The sequence below is a fragment of the Dryobates pubescens genome, chromosome 13, assembly GCF_014839835.1.
Source record: "Dryobates pubescens isolate bDryPub1 chromosome 13, bDryPub1.pri, whole genome shotgun sequence".
Classification (NCBI taxonomy): domain Eukaryota; kingdom Metazoa; phylum Chordata; class Aves; order Piciformes; family Picidae; genus Dryobates; species Dryobates pubescens.
This window is the reverse complement of record NC_071624.1, coordinates 5118686-5138340: the sequence shown is the minus strand read 5'-3', so window position 1 is coordinate 5138340 and position 19655 is coordinate 5118686. Positions and strand designations below refer to the sequence as shown.

The following is a 19655-nucleotide window of genomic DNA, read 5'->3' as shown; positions in this document are numbered from 1 at the left end:
AGGGTTTTTTCCTACCAGAAAGAAATAAATGAGTTCTTTTCATTAGAGCTCACAATTGCTTACTGCTTTTGTGTGTCAGTTTCAGGGTAGAGTCATGCATATATTTATTGCTTTCTGAGAAAGACTTTACATTACAGCTGTTGGGCATGGTTTGCATTATGACTGACTGACTATATGAGGCAAGATGTATTGGTCTGTAGGCTCTAGAGGTGTGGCAGAGAAAAACTGTTTGAATCCTGTGGTTTTAATCAAATTAGGATCAACTGAGCTCACCAATTTATTAACAACATGTAATTAACCTCCACTACAAGTAGTAGCTTTACAGCAGGTGAGCCAGGATGTTAGAGTGTTTTATAATGCTAATGAACACCTACAAATTGCAGACTACCCTGTTTACAAGTTACTCTGATCCCCTCCCCAAAGTACTCCACAGTCACACAGAGGTCCTTGAAGTGTAGATTCCTGCATGTTGCACCCCATACTGACAGCCCTTCAGATGGACACAGGCTATGTATGGCTCCCAGCAGTGAGGATGTGCCACCAGACCTAGGCAGTAACTGCAGCACTGGGGTCTCTAACTTGGTCTGAGTGCTGCTTTATTCCACCCCGAGGTTCCTCTCCGTTCTCACAGTTTCTGATGCTGCTTTCATGCTTCTTTACAAGGTGACTCCTCTTATTCTCCAAAGTTTCTTGGTCTTCTCCTGTTTACTGTTTCACCTGGTCATTTTCAGCAAATTCATTGCTAGCTTTTCTCTTGACACAATCATTTTTTAGACAAACACCCCCTCAGAATGGGTAGTTTTGGGTGTTCTGTTCACAGGCACTGTTGTACTCATGTTCTCATTGCTTCAGCTGTTGTTTATCCACGCTGTCACCAAGAGGGTGCTCTGCAGATTCTCCCACACTGTATGATACCATGTGTAGATTACAGTTTTGATCATAGAGCTTAAGGAAGGGAGATCAGCATAAAAACGTTTCAAAGACATTTTAATAGAAGGATTATAATTACTGATTATTTCAATTTGTAAGAAAATGCAAATTTTCTGCCCAATAGCAAGGATTCCACCAATCAAACACAGCAGAGAGTGGGGGCAAAACTATTTTTCAAGGCAGTCTGTGGGGGGTGTCCAATGGAGTCATCTCAGTGTCTGGTTACTGAAAGGAAGGTTGCAGCAGGTAAGCATGAAATATCCATGGTCTAGTGCTCCAATCTTTAGTCTTCCTCTTCTACATGTTCAAAGGAGTCTGAGGCCACAGAGAAGGGTAGTTTTAGGCTGGACTTTAGGAAGAAGTTCTTTACTGTGAGGGTAGTGGAACATGTTGTGTGGGAGGCAGGTGGTGGAAGCCCCATCCCTGGAGACATTCAAGGTCAGGCTTGATGGGGCTCTGAGCAACCTTATCTAATTGGGGATGTCTGTGCTTACTGCAGTGGTGCTGGACTTTAAAGGTCCCTTCCAAGCCAGTGCATTCTGATTCTATGACTGCAGGGGCGGTTGTTAGGCAGACTAGTGCTCTTTGTGGTAAACAACATTGTGTGCCTAGAATTGTAGAATCATTAGGGTTGGAAAAGACCTCTAAGATCATTGATACCAACTCTGAACCCAGCACCACCATGCCCACTAAACCATGTCCTAAAGTACCATGTCTGCACATTTTCTTAACACCTCCAGAGATGGTGACTCCACCACTTCCCTGGGCATCCTGTTTTGCAATGGAAGTGGTTTATACTGTGTAACTTATGGGAGCATTCTGTTCTAACCTGGAGATAAACTGTTCCTTACATGAATAGGGGTTTGAGGATGATTTCAAATGAAGCTGGTAGTTTCTCAGCAGCAGTTCTCTTTCTCTCTGTCTTTAGGAACAAGTATAACCTTGAGGCAGGAAGCTTGGGGATTAGATTATACAATTGTTGGTTCCATGTAGGTTTCTTCATATATTCAATAAACCAGGTGCTTGGGGGCATTGTGCTATGCCCTCTGTGTATATGTAATGAAAATTAAATGTTCATGGAAGAATGGAGCCCAAAATCTTAAAAGAGTAAAAAACAAAGCATGACTGGAGCAGACAGTCAGAGGCAAAAAGGCAAAGTACTTCTGAATGAGCAGCAGCCAGACCAGCCAAATGTATGGCTATGCCAAAGTGGTTAGTGGGCAGAGGAGAATTTAAAGAGGGGTTTAAACAATTTAATGACTGGGCAGGGACATCTTCCACTAAACCAGATTGCTCAAGGCCTTGTCCAACCTGGCCTTGAACACCTTCAGGGAGAGGGCATCCACAACCTCCCTGTGCAACCTGTTCCAGTGTCTCACTACCCTCTACTGTAAAGAATCTCCTCCTCATAAATTTGAAGATACTTAATTTCCTAATTCAAACTTGGAAGATATTTTGCTGTGCAGTTCAAGGGAGTGTTATTTTTACCCTGATTATAGTGCAACCCCATGAGCTTACCCTAAAGGGTAAAAGGCAAGAGGACAGTTGCATTTTTTGGTGTACTGGTTTTTCTGCTGAATCCAGCATACCAGGAGATCACACCTCGGGAGCCTTGGCTGTGTGTCTGGGGGTCTTTTTTTTTCTCTTCCCTATTTTCTCTCCTGAAAAAAAAAAATTAGCACTCTGTAGTAGCATGGATATTTTTCCAAATTTAGAAAAGCTCCAGATGGCTTTGCTGCACTGTTCAGTCAGGCTTTCTCCTGCTGTCTGTAACTTTCAGAATGAATCTTCGTCACAATATCAAGAGAAGAGAATAAATTGTGTGTGCCTACGTGTTCCTCATTCTTTGACAGAAAGAGAGATGGAAGACATACTCATTCACATTTTAACCTTTATGTAGGTTTTTTGGTAAGGCTTAGTTTCTCTGTTGAATTAATTAACATCTAAAGGGAAGATAATTGTGATAGAAAGTAGGAAGTTATTAAAGTGGTTGTAATCCCAGCGTTTAAAGTTGTAAATCGGGATGTTATGTAACAGTGAACTGATAAAGCCTCACACCAATCTTAGGTAAAATCTTGGACTGGCTGCTTAACACCAGTCAGTACAAGGCTGAAGGGCAGATCAAACATGGCCAAGAGATAAGACTGGAAGGAAGACATACATTTGTTCTTGAGAAGATTACATTTTATTTCTGATAAGGAAACCAGCTGACATGCCAGTTTCTGTGAGACATTATTATCCCATTGCCTGGCAGGTGAATGTGTGAATTTAATGTAATTCATATTCAGTAGCTCAAAGCTGAATAATATATCAGAAAAAAAAAGCTGTAAGTGGGAAATCATCACACAATGGGATTGCTTGTGATGTGTTACAGGAAAAATCCATTCTCCACCTAAAACTGATTATTTTTACCATCAGGGAAAGTAAAATGTGGATGGTAGAGATCAGTGTAAACAAAGTACAACTGAAAAAATAGAGACATTTTAATGCTGCCAGATGGAAGGCTTATATCTGGGAACAAGATCAGTGGAAAGCTGTGACTTGGAACAGAGCAGAGCTGTCTTATAGATCATGTAATAGCAGGGTAATGTGGTGGCCCAAGGGATCCTTGGTTGTATTAGCTATTAGGAGTAGGAAGGTGAGATAGCTCATAGACCTTCAGTGCCCATATTACAGAATCACTTACAGTAGAATAGAATAGAATTAACCAGGTTGGAAAAGACTTTTGAGATCATAAAGTCCAACCTATCACCCAACACCATCTAATTAACTAAACCATGGCACCAAGTGTCTCATCCAGTCTCTTCTTAAACACTTCCAGTGATGGTGACTCCACTACCTCCTTGGGCAGCCCATTCCAATGGCCAATCACTCTTTCTGTGAAGAACTTCTTCCTAACATCCAACGTAAATCTCCCCTGGTGCAGCTTGAGACTGTGTTCTCTTGTTCTGTTGATGGTTGCCTGGGAGAAGAGATTCAGAAAAGACCCTTAAGGTCACTCTTTCAGGAAAGAAATGTCTCAATACCATAGGTAAACCTCTTCTGGTACAACTTGAGGCTTCATCTTACTCTATCATTTGATACTAGGAAGAAGAGACCAACACCCACCTCACTCCAGCCTCCTTTCAGGGAGTTGTAGAGAGCGAGTAGGTCTTCCCTCAGCCTCCTTTTTCCCAGACTAAACAACCCTAGTTCCTTCAGCTGCTCCTCACAAGACCTGTTCTCCAGACCCCTCACAAGCTACATTGCTCTTCTCTGGACCCACTCCAGCCCCTCAATGTCTTTCTTGTCACTGCAAGAACAAGGGCTCCAAAACTGAGCACAGTATTTGAGGTGCAGCCTCACCAGTACTTGGTACAGAGGGACAATCACTGCCCTGGTGTTTCTGGCCACACTATTCTGAATACAGGCCAGGATGCTGTTGGCCTTCTTGGCCATCTGAACACACTGCTGGCTCATGTTCAGATGACAGTCAACCAGCATGACTCGCACTACTGAAAATTGTAAGAGGTTCAGAGATTTAGGAACACTTGGGGTGCTTCAGCACGCTTGCAGACCTGCCTTCTGTTGTGAACCAGTAGAGGAAGAACATATGGATCACAAAAAGGCTTCTCAGTAAACAAAGAATAACAAGATCTTATGATAGGAAGCAATACGAAAAGCTAAAACTAGAAATGAGACACATGGACTGAACAGCCAGCATAACTACAAACTGGAATTTTTAGCAAGGCAAATGTTGTGTGCAGATTCCTTAGGTTTAGGTTGGATGCTCTCTGGAGCGTGCTGCTCTTACACACTCTCTCGCATTTGAAGGCAGATGGAGGTTGTAGAGGAAAGTCAGCAGGAGCAGTAGGCCAGCAGTTTCTGTGTGAATTAATGGCTGATATAATCCCTTCTCTACATGAAAGCAGTGATGGTGAATGTTGGGAAGGGTCTTTCAAGCAATGGTCTCAAGTGCATGTGAGAAGTGGTGTTGTCTATGGGGCCCTAGCAGAGCAGCTGGTGGCACAGGAGAAGTGAGTGCTGGGAGGCACATGTTGGGACAGGGAGTCAGGGACAGAGGGCAGAAGCAGGTGCTTGTGTCGCTTGGCCAATGCAGAGTAGCAGAAGCTACTGGTCAGTGCTGACAGAGCTAGCCCTTGTCACAAAACTTGAAGCCAACACAAATTTCTCATCCCACATTTAAAATATGTGTCAGTTGGCTGTAGATCCAGGTGATCAAGAACAGTCATTCATTTATCTTTTCCACCCACAAATCCTTTTCATCAGTGGATCAACAAACTTCCCTCCATCTTCCACAGCTCGCCGGATTTCTGTGATTTGCCTTCATGTTTCCCACGTCTAGAGCAGTTAGGGTCATGCTTCTGCTGAACTTGAGACATTCACTGTTATTTTTCTTAGAATCATGGAATTGTTTGTGTGGGAAAAGACCTTTAAGATCATTGAGTCCAACCAGTATCTAGTTCTGCCAAGTCTGGTCCCTCAGCACCACACCTCTGCATCTTTAAACACCTCCAGGGATGGGAATTCAACCACGTCTCTGGGGAGCACGTTCCATTGTTTGATTCTTTGTTGATGTTGATTTATCTGAGTACAGAATTCTTTATAAAGCACCAGGTAGACTAGCCTTGATGTAATTCAATGTTTTGTTCCAAACCACTTATAATTTGCATTCAATTTAAACTACAGATCACTTAACTCAGGAATGTATTGGCTCAGTAATATTACTTTGGGAAGCTTTGGGTCATAAGAATACCAATTTTTTCACAACCTTTAGCTGTTTGGCTAGGTTATAGGATGAAATGTATTAAATTGTCATATTGTTATTTTAGTTTTTCCTAGCAACCTTTCATTAACACAGATCTGTATTTTCCTTTTTCAACATTTATTCTAGGAGGACTTGCTGGTATTGAGGAAAACTGTGAAATCCTTCCTGGCTGTCTGCCAGCAGTGTCTGTCGAATGTCAACACTCCAGTCAAAGAGCAGGTAAAGGAAAAGTCTCTCACACACCTTTAGAAAAGTGTGAATATTTACCTCTAATAAAACTCAAGATGACACCATATTGAATCATCTGTGCCTTAGAATCATAGAATCAGAATGGTAAATGTTGGAAGGGACCTCTAGAGATCTTCCAGTCCAACCCCCGGGCCACAGCAGGATCACCTAGGACTGGGCGCACAGGAACGCATCCAGGCAGCTTTTGAAGGTCTCCAGAGAAGGAGACTCCAAAACCTCTCTGGACAGCCTGCTCCAGTGCTCCACCAACCTCACTGTAAAGAAGTGTCTCCTCATGTTGAGGTGGAATCTCCTGTGTTCTAGCTTGCACGTTCTGTTCCTTGTCCTATCACTGGACACTACCTCAAAGAGCCTGGCACCTTCATCTTGGCACCCACCCCTCAGGTACTTACAGACATTAATGAGATCCTCTCTCAGCCTTCTCTCCTCAAGGCTAAACAGTCCCAGTTCTTTCAGTCTTTCTACATAGGAGAGATGTTCAGGTCCCCTAATCATCCTCTGATGATTTCTGTCTGAAGAAAACTGAATAAACACTCCATGACGAGAGCTGTTTTCAGAGCACCTGCAAAGCACAGCGATTTTTGATGTAACAATGAAGATTTCCTGGCTGCTTAGGCTCATGTCCAGCTGTCATAATGTCCTCATCTAACTCAATCGCCTAAAGTAGAAGCCTGTTCCTTTAGACACTTACTATATTAATAGAAGGAAGTAGGCACTTTTAGAGGGTGATTGAGACCTCAAATGGGTTGAATCTTAACATTTCTAAGGTTTTTCCCACTGTTATTGACTAACAGGGAGCCTAGAGTGACTGCTCTCCTGCCAAAGGTAAGTGCCTGCAGCCTTGAGATTTCGTTGTTCTAATATTTCAGTGACACGTAATGGCAAACACTAATTATTGTACCTCTGTATCATTGTAGTTAATGAGAGAAAGCCAAGGCTTCTAGCAGTACAGATCATACTACTAGCAGAAAAAAACAGTTAATTTATTTTATAAAGATACTCTGAATAACACTGAGAACATAGTGCTCTCTCACACTGTGCAAAAAACATCACTTCACAAGGAGTTATGTCTCCTTGGGAAATCAGAGTGAAGTATCTATTTAAACAGTGTCTTCATTATAGAAATAACAAGATCTAGAGGGGTTTTAGATTCTCATCAATATAACCAACAGAGCTTAGGTTGCTGAAATGAAATGTGAGTGAATAATAAGGTTCAAGACTGGTTTATGGTTCAGTGTAGTTATCCTATTCTTTGGTTTAGATTTTTGGAGAGCCACATGGGCATGGTGTGGGAAGCTCCTGCTTATATGTATTTAGAATCCCAGTGTGATAGGGCTTGGAAGGTGCCTCTGGAGATCATCTAGTACACTGCCAGAGCAGGGTCACCTAGAGCAGGATGCACAGGAATGTGTCCAAGATTTTAAACGCAGACTCCACAACCTCTCCGAGCAGCCTGCTTCAGTGCTCCAAAGAAGTTCCTCCTCACGTTTACCTGGAACTTCCTGTGTTCATGTTTGTTGACATTGCTTCTTGTCCTGTCACTGGGCAGCACTGAAGAAAGACTGGCCTCATCCTCCAGGCACCCCCCCTTGAAGTATTTGTAAGCACTGATAAAATGCCCCCTCAGTCTAAAAGAGCCCCAAGTCCCTCAGCCTTTCTTCAAAAAGAGAAATTCCAGTTCCCTAACCATCTTTGTAGCCCTTCACTGCATCATCTCAGGCAGTTCCCTGTTCTTGAATTAGGGAGCCCAGAACTGGACACAGTGCACCAGATGAGGCTTCACCAGGGTGGAGGAGGAGGAGAGCCTCCTTTGACCTGCTGGCCACACTCTTCTTTATGCACCCCAGGATACCACTGGCCTTCTTGGCCAGGAGGGCATGTTGCTGGCTCATGGTCATCCTCTTGTCCACCAGAAACTGGAATCAAATAAATTAAACCAAAGGGCTTGTTGGAATAATTCAGAGTCTCTGAAAAAAAATAGTAGCTGGTTTGTTTACTGAGACTTTATGAATATAAGCTTATTCATATTGAATCTGTTGACATCTTTTCCTTGTCTACAAACTGCCTTTCTACCAGACCTCCCAAGAGACTATAACTAAGTGGCCTGTGTTTTTTGTCTGTGTATTTTAACAGATAAAATACTCCTCAAAAAGACAGGTTGTTGTTGGGGGTTTTTTAAGATAGCTCTGCTTGGCATTTCACTATGTTCTGCAGGTTGATAAAGGCTCAGGGATGTCACTAGTTTATGTATTTTTAAAAGATTCTGCCATGTCATTGTCTTCCAGCAGATTTAACCATTCTAGTTTAAGCCAGCACTAAGGTCTTCTCTACATCAAAAATGGTAAATGTTCCTTCCCATTGCTTCAGTGGTTTTGTTCTTGATATATATTAACATGGGTTTATTCTCTTATTATTAGTGGCCACCTTTTCTTTTTTTGCATTGGTAATTTAAAGATTTTTTTTAGGAGATCCTTTACAGTTCACAATTCTGTGGAAGCTTTTGAGCCTCAGTTAGACAAAGCCATGACCAACCAGACCTAGAGACAGCAAATGTCCCAGTCAAAGTAGGTTGGACTGGAGACTCCAGAGGTCCCTTCCAACTATGACTTCTGTGCTCTTTTTAATTTTCTTCCTTTGAAAGTGTATTTCTGCTTCTTGATACTTTGGGGGTTTTTACATTTTCTTGAGAATTCTCTGTGAATTGTATTGTCTCCCTGTTGTATGTGATTCTCAATCTCTACCTTATTTCCAGAGAAGATCCATGGACACATCAAAGGAAGGAAAAACATACTAAACTTTTCTACAAACAGGATTCAAACATTTCAGAATTTCCTAGGCTGTTTGAATTAAATAAATCTCCTGTGACTAGCTATATCTATAATAAATAGCCATCTCTATCTCAGTCCTCTGCTGTCTTTTTATTAGGCAGAAATAAACATTTTCAGTGAATGATTCATATGTTCATATGCTTTTATTTTTTTTTAGAGGTTGAGCTTAATTTCTGCTCAGTATCAAAGGAGTTTAGAGCAGGTGAAATCATCACTGAAATGAATCACAACTTTTTTGGACCCAGTGGAAAAAAGTCCCAACTAGTGGCATGTTTCCGAAGTCTAAGTAGGAGCTAGTTTACAGTGATTTGCATTTTGTTCTTGTCTGAGTGCAGCTCAGATTTTACTCCAAGAAATAAGTAAGTTGCTGTGATGTTCAGCATTCATAAAGTTTTCATTTTGAAAGGTTGTAAACCAAATTGCTCTCATTCACTATTTTTCCTTAGGCTCCGTTCAAAATTATGTTTGAATGCACATTTAACTCTCTTTCTGCTGGGCTGTTTGTAGAAGGGAATACAGGATGGAATGAAAGCTGATGCTGGCTCTGTCAGAGCTGTTCTGCAATCTCTCTTTAGCTGAAAATGCCTCTGGGCTATCACCTGCAGTGGAGTGGTGATTGACACAGCCCTGAGTAGGACTTGCAGGCTTCTGGGGGAAGAGGCAGTACATCCAGCATAGATCTTATAGGGGTTTTTTTAATACACTTTCATACTTTGAACCTTGCCCTCTTTGAAGGTAAAGATAGAGAAGCTGAGATGATTTAAAAGTACTTTTTGAAGGTTGCTCAGGTGTTGAAAGTAATGCAAATGGATACAGCTGGCTTTGACACTGACATAAGCCACGGGGAAAATAGTGTTATTCTCCTGCACTAGAATGCACAGATAAGCCCTTGAAAGACGTAAAGCCAGGAATAGCTGCCTTGTTTCTCTGTTCCCAGGTAATGAGGATATAATACTAACAAGCACAAATCATTGAAAATTCTGCCCTGGTTTTTTTTTATCTGGATTTGAAAAGCTGTGCAGTTACTTGATTCATTTTGCAGAGACTTGTTGATGAAATTCTGCAAGAATTTCTTTGCTTACAGCTCCATCTTGCATTTTTGGGATCTGACAGGGACTGAGCCTGGATTTTCTCTCAAAATTTACCTCATCTTTTTGCTTTTTCACTTTTTATCAAAAGAGGTGTTTTGTTGGTTTTTTTCTTTACTACAGTCCTTGGATCAGAGGTAGACTTAGAGTTCTTCTTGTAGAGAAGAAATGGAAGTTTCATAGGGCTCATCCTAGAAATCAACAGGTAGTAAACACAGTTCCCTACACAGGAATCAAAGGAATAACATTATAAGGTTAGGGGAACCCCTCATGAACACTTTTCACAGTGCACACACAAAACTAAACTGAATCAGGTAAAAGGGACAGTCAACAACAGCAGGGGATAGCTAGAAATTAGATAAATGGTATTTTATTTTTTCCTTACTTAGGCTTCTTACTTCAGTCATTGTTTCTTGTGTTTTAGGCTTTCATGCTACTCTGTGATCTCTTGATGATTTTTAGTCATCAGCTGATGACTGGAGGTCGAGAAGGTCTACAGCCTTTGGTGTTTAATCCAGATTCTGGCCTCCAGTCAGAACTTCTCAGTTTTGTGATGGACCATGTCTTTATTGACCAAGATGATGAAAACCAGAGCATGGGTACGTTTAGCTTTCATGTTTTCTACTTGTTTGGGGGTTTTGCCATAACAGACACAGAAGAAAGAAGAAAACAGAATTTTCAGTTTGTGGTTTGCTCAAATGGTTTCAGAATTATTCCTTCTTTATTTTTGGGAGATGTGGCTTTGAAACAATCAATATTCAGTACTATATGTGCTAAAGAAGACTAAGCACTTCTAAAGTTCACTTCATAGAAAAAAGATGTTTTCAGAAGACTTGGGAGTGGCCTACAGCTACATGCTGTAAGTCTTTTTTAATACTTATTTCCAAACCAGTACAGTTGTTCATCGGCAGACTTTAGCTGACGTGGCTTCAAGGGCAGAAGTTCGCTGAAACAGTGCATAGAAGAGAAATCCTTTAGGGTTCCTAAAGAGGATCCTGAAGGCAAACCTTACCAGCAAAGAAAGTCTGAAGAAACACTGATGTTACTAAATAAACTCCGCTGCTTCTCCTCTCCCAGAATAGTCAAATCAAGCTCAGAACATTGTTGATTTGGTTGGAGACTGGAAGAGTACTTGGGGGAAATTGTCCTGTGTGCTCACTTGCTTCCTTGCCCTTTCCTAGGCATCTGTCCGTGGCCACACTTTGGGAGGCCAGAGTTGGAGGTGCCCCCATCTCTACCTTCTCACAAGAATGACCTGAGATTTTTGGCTTTCAGTCAAGGAGAGGCAGTCTTTTAGGTCTGGTGTTAAATAACTTGCTGCTGTTGGTGTGTGATAGAGATGCCTAAATGCAAGCACAGAGGTACCCAGTTTCTGAATCCTAAATAGATTTGGACAAGAGATGGAGTCCCAGGTAGTCAAACTTTGTGAAAGAGCAGCTGAGTGCACACTCTAGTGCTCCTTGTGGCACATTTCCACTGTACTCAGTTACCTGTATGTTAGCATGACACACAGGTGCTATTTTAGATCTTCTAAGACAGCAGTATCTGAACTAAGGTCTCAGGGAATGTATTTGTGTTCTGAAGGTGCTTTCACTTTTCTGGCTCCTCAGTAGCTAGTGTTTTTGTTAGGTATCTCTTTAAGGATTCCTGGGAAGAAGACCTGAAACACAGCTTCACCAGAGAGCTGTACACAGTTAATCATGCTTTGTAAGTTCAATATACACTAAAGGTAGATTTTAGGAAAATTGCTGTTCTTTTATCACATCCTGTGATTGGACTGGGAAGAGCAAAAAGATGGATTTTTGTGATTCACCACATCAGTAATAATAAATTAAGAAAAGGAGCAGGAAGGGGACTTTGCTAATGGGCTTCATTGCGGTGGGTTAAAGCATCTCAGGATTAAAATGCACATGGATATTCAGAGTCAACTCCACTGCTTGTAAGAGATTTCCTGTGATCAAATATGTGACTTAGGTACTGTGGCTCTGTAGAGACTGGTATTTCTTCAAACTGGCTGGAAGAAGATTTCCTCCAAGAATAAGCTCTTCTAAACACCATGGAATATTTACTGTCATCATGACTGTTACAGCTGATTTCATTTCCTCAAAGTTGTGAAATATGCTTTTATATGTATTTATTATGACATTGTCATTCATTGTTAATGTTTCTTACAACTGAATTTTACTTCCTGCTGTTACTGAGATTTTAGAGCATTCAATTCCATGTGTGACATGAATATCCAAGGCATGCAGTAGAAATATTGCTGCTTCTGAATTTCCTTGGGTGAAATACTCGTAGTTCAGTCATGTTAATCAAGCATCTCCAAATGTCCCATGTTTCAGAACTTAAGCAAAACGCATTCAGTGAGTTAAAGGATAAAGAAAACTTGCAATTCATTTCCAGGTGGATTATGTTCAGGACCTACTCAGGACTATAAATAGCATCTTTAGGCTAGACTGTGTCATGTTCCTGAACTTTCCTGCAAGTGCAAACATGGACAGGACTCAAGAATTATCACCTTTCATTGCAGCTTTTCCTGTGCCAATCCTTGTTTCATTTTAATGAATTGATTTTTTTCTGAGTTGCTCTTTGGTAAGGTTGCTGTAGAGCATAGTAGTTAGTTATAAACATTTTGTTGATGGTGATTTCAGAGGGAGATGAAGAAGATGAAGCTAACAAAATAGAAGCTTTGCATAAGAGAAGAAACCTTTTGGCTGCTTTTAGCAAGCTCATAATTTATGACATTGTGGACATGCACGCAGCAGCGGATATCTTCAAACACTATATGAAGGTACAGCTCTGTGTATTCTCCTCTTCCTGAACATAGCCTCTCAGTGCAGTAGTTAAAGGTTGAGCACTTTTGAAAGCTTTTTCAGCCTTTTTTGACTTTCTGTCTAAATTACACTTGCCACTGTGAAGCAGTAAGCTCTGAGCTTCCTATCCTGTGTCACAGGAGTGCCTTATTAAAGGCAGCACCAAAAGCTGGTCCTGAAACATGCTGAGTCCTTCCAGAGAGGCTCCTCTCTACAGGGATGTTCTTACCCTGCTTCTCAAATCCTAGAATTCATAGTAACAGCTATCTGTTGAAAGTCATATTTCACTGGGAGTCTTGGAGCTTGCCATAAAGAAGCAGGGGGTCTTATGATAAAAGATTGTTTTGAACAGGAAAGCATTAAAAAAAGCATCAACTGAATGTCTTACCAACCTACCTTGGTTCCATGCAGTACTTGGGCCCAACACAGTTCAGAAGAACTTGCCACTCAGCTACCACTGCACTCTGTACCTGTCAGAAAACAGGCAGATCAGCAGCCCTGCCACTGCCAAGCCACACAAATCTCAGATGGCATCAGATTGCCAAGTGTACCTCACCTGTCTCTCTGTAAGGGATTAGTCACCACAGAGATGACAATCAAGGAAGCAAAAGTGGAGGACAGAGTGGGGAGCAGGCCCTTTACTATAGACAGTGTTTGAGATGTTGATGTGAAAGGACTGAATTTTAAATCCTTCTCCTCCTCCTGTTCATTAGGAGTACACAGTACAATAAAATCCCCAGCCATCAGCGTGGTGGCTGCTCAGGGTTATTCTTGCTTAGGGATTCTTTTCCAGAGCAGGAATTTCAAACTGAAGCTGTCATAATTAGAGTTAGTTTCCTGCCTGCTGCTCAAGGTTGGTGGTCTTCTTTCCCTATGCTCCTCCTTCTCTTCAAACTGGGGATAGAGAGAGAAGTCAAATTTTAGGTTACCAAAGAAAGCAGGAGCAGTATTTTAGTGGAAGTGCAAGTAAGTGATTCCAAATGCAGAAATGTTAATGAATACTGCTTGGAAATTAATTATTTTAATCTATATTCTTAGCCTGAAAGTTTTAATGGTTCTGCAGGCTTTTCTACCCAAATGATCAATACCAAAGACTGGTTTTCTGCAGTCATTTTCCCAACATAAAGAAAATCAGCCCTTCCTACTGACTAATTCCTCACTCAGCTTCCTGGCTCCATTTAATTCCTTTCTTGGCTATCTAACTCACCTTGCACTGTACATGGAGCTTCACACCTGTGTGCTGGTGTCTGTTCACACCCAACTGCTGAAGGGTGCCTTGGTTCAATGTCATGTTGTTCTTTAGCATTTGCAGCCAAGGATCACTGTCATCAAATACTTAATTTTGGGTGGGAAGTACTCTTTGGGGTCTTTAAAAATATTTTTTAAAATGTATGACAACAAATACAGAGGTTCCTAACCTCACCACTGGGTGCAGGCTACCTGTTAGTTTAAATTTTGATCTTGAACTTGGACAAAAAGTCTGGATTTCAGACTCTAGTTTCAAAACAAGAACTGCAAGTAACCTTTCTATCAGAAAAATGATAAGAAGTTATATAAAAGTTTCAGCTTAGAGATTCAAAGACTTTTTTCCATGTTTTTTTTTTAGTACTACAATGACTATGGAGATATCATTAAAGAAACTCTAAGCAAAACAAGGCAAATTGATAAAATCCAGTGTGCAAAGACACTCATTCTCAGTTTGCAACAGGTAAGAATATTGATTTTTGTTCGAAATGCTTCGCTGCAAAAGTGCTGGACAGGATTTTCTCTGGTGCCCTTGACAGGGAAGCAAAAATACTACACCTCTGTTAAGAGATTACCTCACTCATCAATTCAGGCTGTCACTGTTCATTTATCTCAGTAATCTCTGTCTTCTTAAGACCACACTGGCAAAGTTTTGGTCATATTGAAATGGAAGAAAAGAAGAGAAGAGCCTTGAGGGCAATTCGGTCCTAGCATTTGTTTACTGGTACCTAGTGAACAAGAAGAATTAGGATGACTTTGCCTATAATTGGCTGGAAGTAATGAATCTGTTTTACATTTTGTCTAAACACTGATTGATTTTTCAACATTCAGGCTAATTAGTTTCAGCCATCCAATATTGTTAAACATGGTTTTGTCCTGAAAAATTTGCTTTACATCAACCCTATGTTACTGGCTTGATGGTTAAATCCATTCTAGTTTGCCATGTGTGTGCTTCACTAAAGACCATGTAGACCCTTGCAGTACCAGTTCTATCCACTATGCAGGGAAATTACTTCTATACACCAAAGTCTTTTCAAATCATTGCACCCTCCAAAATTTCTAGCAGTGTTCTAAGGCATCTCCTGCAGCAATCTGAGAGTTATCTGTGAAAACCTGAGAAAAACAGCTCTACCTGCAGAAGAACTGACCAGTGTCAAAGTAATTCCATGAGGAAAAAAAATAATGAGGCAAGCTATTTGCAAGTGTCTAAATGATAGGTACCAGCCAGTATGAATTTGTCAAGGAGAAATCACTCAAATTAAGCTGCTTTCATTAATTATATGGTAATAGAGCTTGTGGACATTAGAGAAACAGTAGATTTAATGTGACTTGATTTAATATTGTCACTGACACCCTCTCCCTTGATGTTCCCATTATCAAGTTAGGAAAATGTGGTCTAAATGGCAATACCAGAGGAAGGCACACAGCTGGCTGGAAAACTACTGAGGTTCATTATGGTACTGAAAGAGCATTGCCAAGCAGGCTTTGTAGGCATTTACTCAGTAATGCTATTCAGATATCCCTTAAGTCTTGAATGATGAAATAGCAATTTTTCTCCCTCAGTTCAAAGCAAATGCTGATCTGATGGGTGATACAGGTATTTTAGGAAACAGAATGAGAATGTAGATGCATCTTGATGAGTTGGGAGAATAATAGATGCAGTGCAATGAAGGTGAGTATAAAATTCTGTTCAAGAGTTACCATCCACATAAGTACATGATGGGGCCAGCTGGCAAACAGCAGTTACACAGCAGAAGGTCTGGGGCCTGAAGTGGATTAGAAGTCGAATATAAGAGAACTGTTACAGCTCTGTGAAAAAAGTCATTGCAATGGCCACTCTTAGCCCTAAGAAGTTAGAAACAAAAGTGTTTCTTGAGAAAAGTATTTTGTATCTCACAGATTTTTAACAAGTGAATTCTTTCTCCAGCTGTTTAATGAGCTCGTTCAGGAGCAAGGTCCCAATCTGGACAGGACATCTGCCCACGTTAGCGGAATTAAGGAGCTGGCTCGTCGGTTTGCCCTCACTTTTGGCTTGGATCAGATTAAGACAAGAGAGGCTGTGGCCACCCTACACAAGTGAGTGGTGGTAAATAAACTAGATTTTTATATTACTTTAGATCACAACTTTTGCTCAGCATACCTTTCCTGAAGGTCATGAAATAAAAATGTCTTTTGTTACAGTTTGTGTTGAAAAGTGGTGGGAGGTGTACATGTGTGTGTAAGAAAGGAATTAAAACCAGACACTGCATAATTATTTGTTGGAATTTAGTGGAATGGCAACATTTACCTCTGCCAAGAAAAGCCACTGGGAGTATACCTACTTGTGTGAACCGTAGACAGTTGTCTGTGCCATACAACTTGGATTCTGTAGCCACCAAGAGCTTTATCAAGAAAAGATAGTCCAAAAATACTTTGGAAATTATTTTTTTAGCCTTGTTTTTTTGTTGTGTTGGGGTTTTCTGTTTTGTTTGGTTTTTAATGAATTGAAGCTTTTAAGTAACTGCTGTGTGGGAAACTGTAGAAAGGTGCTGCTAAATTTGAATTATGAGTTTCCCATCCTATAAAAAGGTTAAAATATTGAAGGCATTAAGACTCAGACTAGCAAAGCATGATCAAAATGCTCCCAGACACTTTCCTGTGCCAAGCAAGAGAGAAGTCAAGGCACAAATGCACCCTTACTGGGTAATATGAAAATAAATTGTTTTCTGTAGTCTCAAATAGTACAGCAAAGATAAGGCAATGATGCAGGTATCAGTGTACTGGTAAGTAAATTCTCTTTTCTAACACTCATTTTGTCTTCTTATATCAGCTTTGTCTTCTTATATCTTACAAATTATTCTTATTGCAAGCTTCTGCTTCATGCAGAAGCAAGAAAGAAACAGTTGGCTGTTTCTGCTAGCCAAGATTGTGGTAAGTTCCTTCTTTCCATGTGATTAGCAGCTGGTTGTCTTTGAGATTGAAATCCTCCCAAATAAAGAGGGAACGTTTGATTCGCTTTTGTCCTAATTCAGCTGTTTGCTCATAACGGGGGAGAGAAAAGTTACGGTGGGATGCAAAGATTGTCATCACAGTTCAGATTTTGGGCAACTTTTTTGTCTTGTTGCAAATGTCTGAAAATGTTCATGTTTCTTTCCTATAGAGATGGCATAGAATTTGCCTTCAAATATCAGAATCAAAAAGGACAAGACTATCCACCTCCTAACCTTGCTTTCCTTGAAGTGCTTAGTGAATTTTCTTCCAAGCTCTTGCGACAGGACAAAAAGACAGTGTAAGTAATGCTGCATTTTCTTCTGGGAGTTTTGCTGGGCTCTCTTCACAGTATCACAGTACATGGATGGAAGGGACCTCCAGAGATCATAGACTCCAACTCCCCTGCCAAAGCAGGATCGCTTAGGGTAGTCCGCACAGGAGTGCATCCAGGTGGGTTTTGAAAGTCTCCAGAGAAGGAGACTCCACAACCTCTGTGGTTGTTCCAGTGCTCCATCAGCCTCACTGTAAAGAAGTTTCTCCTCGTGTTGAGATGCAATTTTCTATGTTCAAGTTTGATCCTGTTGTTCCTTGTCTTACTACTGTGCACCACCAAAAAGAGCTTGGCCCCCTCCACTTGACACCCACCCACATTGATGAGATCCCCTCTCACTCTTCTCTTCTCAAGACTAAACAGCCCCAGGGATTCCAGTCTCTCTTCATAGGGGAGATGCTCAAGTCCCCTGATCATCCTTGCAGTTCTCCGTTGGATTCTCTCTAGCAGGTCCCTGTCTTTCTTGAACTGGGGAGCCCAAAACTGGTCACAGTATTGCGGATGTGGTCTCACCAGGGCAGAGCAGAGGGGAAGAATAACTTCCCTAGACCTGCTGGACACACTTTTTTTGCTGCACCCCAGGATACCATTGGCTTTCTTGGCCACAAGGGCACATTGTTGTCTCATGGCGAACTTGCTGTCCACTAGAGCTCCAAGTCTTTCTCCATGGAGCTGCTCTCCAGCAGGGCAGCTCCTAACTAGTACTGGTGCCTATTGTTATTCCTCCCCAGATGCAGGACCCTGCACTTGTCCTTAGTGAACTTCATGAGGTTTGCCTGCACCCAGCTCTCCAGCCTGTCCAGATCTCATTGGATGGCTGCACAGCCTGATGGACTTAGTCACTCTAGTGCCGCAAGGTTTGCACCAGCAGGGGCTACAAGATGTCCCAGAGGGACATTTCACATACATCATTAACCACCATTTTATAAGTAATAAAAATAAATGAGAAAAGGAGAATTTGATCCACTGGGGAGGTGGAGGGTTTGAGACCTCACAAAACAGTGTTCTTTAAAATTTCCCATGGAACACTGGAAATAAACAAGGCTAGGGGAAAAAAAAATAACTGTTGGCAGTACAGGCAGCAACATCTGCTTCTGCTGGATATTTATATAAATAACAAATGTATGCTTACCTTTGCTTTTAATACATTGAGTTAAACTGGAAAATAAAGGTTTGTCAAGGATGCTGTGACTGACACAACAGGAAGAAGCTGAGAGAGGACATGTTGTCTGTTAGGACAGAGCAGGGTGGTAGAGACCTGGCAGGCAAGCAGCCTGAATTTGGTAGGGTGGGTACCACCTGCAGTAATGATTGCTGCAAATGCAATAAATCAAAGGTGGGGTTGGTAAGACCTGAATAAAGACCAAGAAATGCTGCTTTATGGGCAGCATTTGAACAGACTGTCGAGAGAGGCTGCAGACAGCAGCAGAACTGGCAAAAACTGCTCTGTTGAGGGCAAGCTGATAGCAAAGATGTTGTCAGCATCACTGCTCTGCATTGCTAATGTGTTATGTACCAAATATCCAGGGTTTGGCCAAAGCACAGACATAGTAAGGGAAAATCAGCCAAGCACCACATGCCCAGTGTGGAACTAAATCTTTGAGTAACTTTATGACCATTTTAACAATGCAATTGCCAGATCTTCTGACTTATGGCTGTAGAAATCTTGCCAGTCAATTTTCTGACCACAATGACTGGGAGCCACATCGATCTAATGTAACTGCCTCAAATTACTCTTTCTGGCAAACTTTCTTGGTTTTAAAGGACTTTTCTACTGAAGTTAACGGTTAGAAATGTTATAGCTTTATCTGTGTTGTTAGAAATGCATCTGGGTTAACTGGGTACAATTTTTAATGTATGCACACTTGAACCAATTTAATTATTTTGTTGTGTTAATAATTGGTCAGTTCAGCAAACACAGCAGAAGAAGGAGTTAAATGAGCTTGAGAATTGGATGATCCAGTTGCTCTAGCTTGGGCACTCCGTTCTTGAAAATGCTCTTCATCATCCTATCCTTGAATCCTCTCAATCTCTGCCCTATTCTTCAGGACAGGACTTAAGGATAATAGGATTTTAGGACTATCTTCTTAGCTGAACTGTAGATTCTCCTGCATCTGTTAGTTTAAGGGCCATTAGCTTGATTCAAATTTAATTTAGTGAAGCTTATCCTTCCTGTACAGCCATCATCCTTTCCACTATTTTCCCCAGTTTCTAAAATGTAAAGTTACAGTTTACATCACAGTTTAATTTGACTTGCTCCTTTGCATGCAATTCAGTACTTCAGGAGATCTTGTTTCTTCACCTTCTGTGTTGCCATTTAAGTGTTTTTCTCAGAGGTTCTCCCACTCATTGGTGCCCACATATGCAACCACTGGCTTCTTTTGCAGAACTGTAGAGATTGCTATGCTGGAGTCAATTTCTCCTGATTTTATC

The 19655-nt window shown here is 41.2% G+C and overlaps 1 protein-coding gene across 2 annotated transcripts in view; it reads left to right on the top strand.

Annotated features, from left to right (window-relative positions):
- The window catches only part of STAG1 (stromal antigen 1), a 186314-nt gene that overhangs the window by 152735 nt on the left and 13924 nt on the right, over positions 1-19655 (top strand). For both annotated transcript variants that reach the window (XM_054166324.1, XM_054166323.1), the window contains 6 exons: positions 5825-5917; positions 10288-10462; positions 12515-12654; positions 14283-14384; positions 15849-15997; positions 17061-17189. In XM_054166324.1, coding sequence (XP_054022299.1) covers positions 5825-5917; positions 10288-10462; positions 12515-12654; positions 14283-14384; positions 15849-15997; positions 17061-17189 — 788 coding nt within the window. The remainder of the gene's footprint in view (positions 1-5824; positions 5918-10287; positions 10463-12514; positions 12655-14282; positions 14385-15848; positions 15998-17060; positions 17190-19655) is intronic.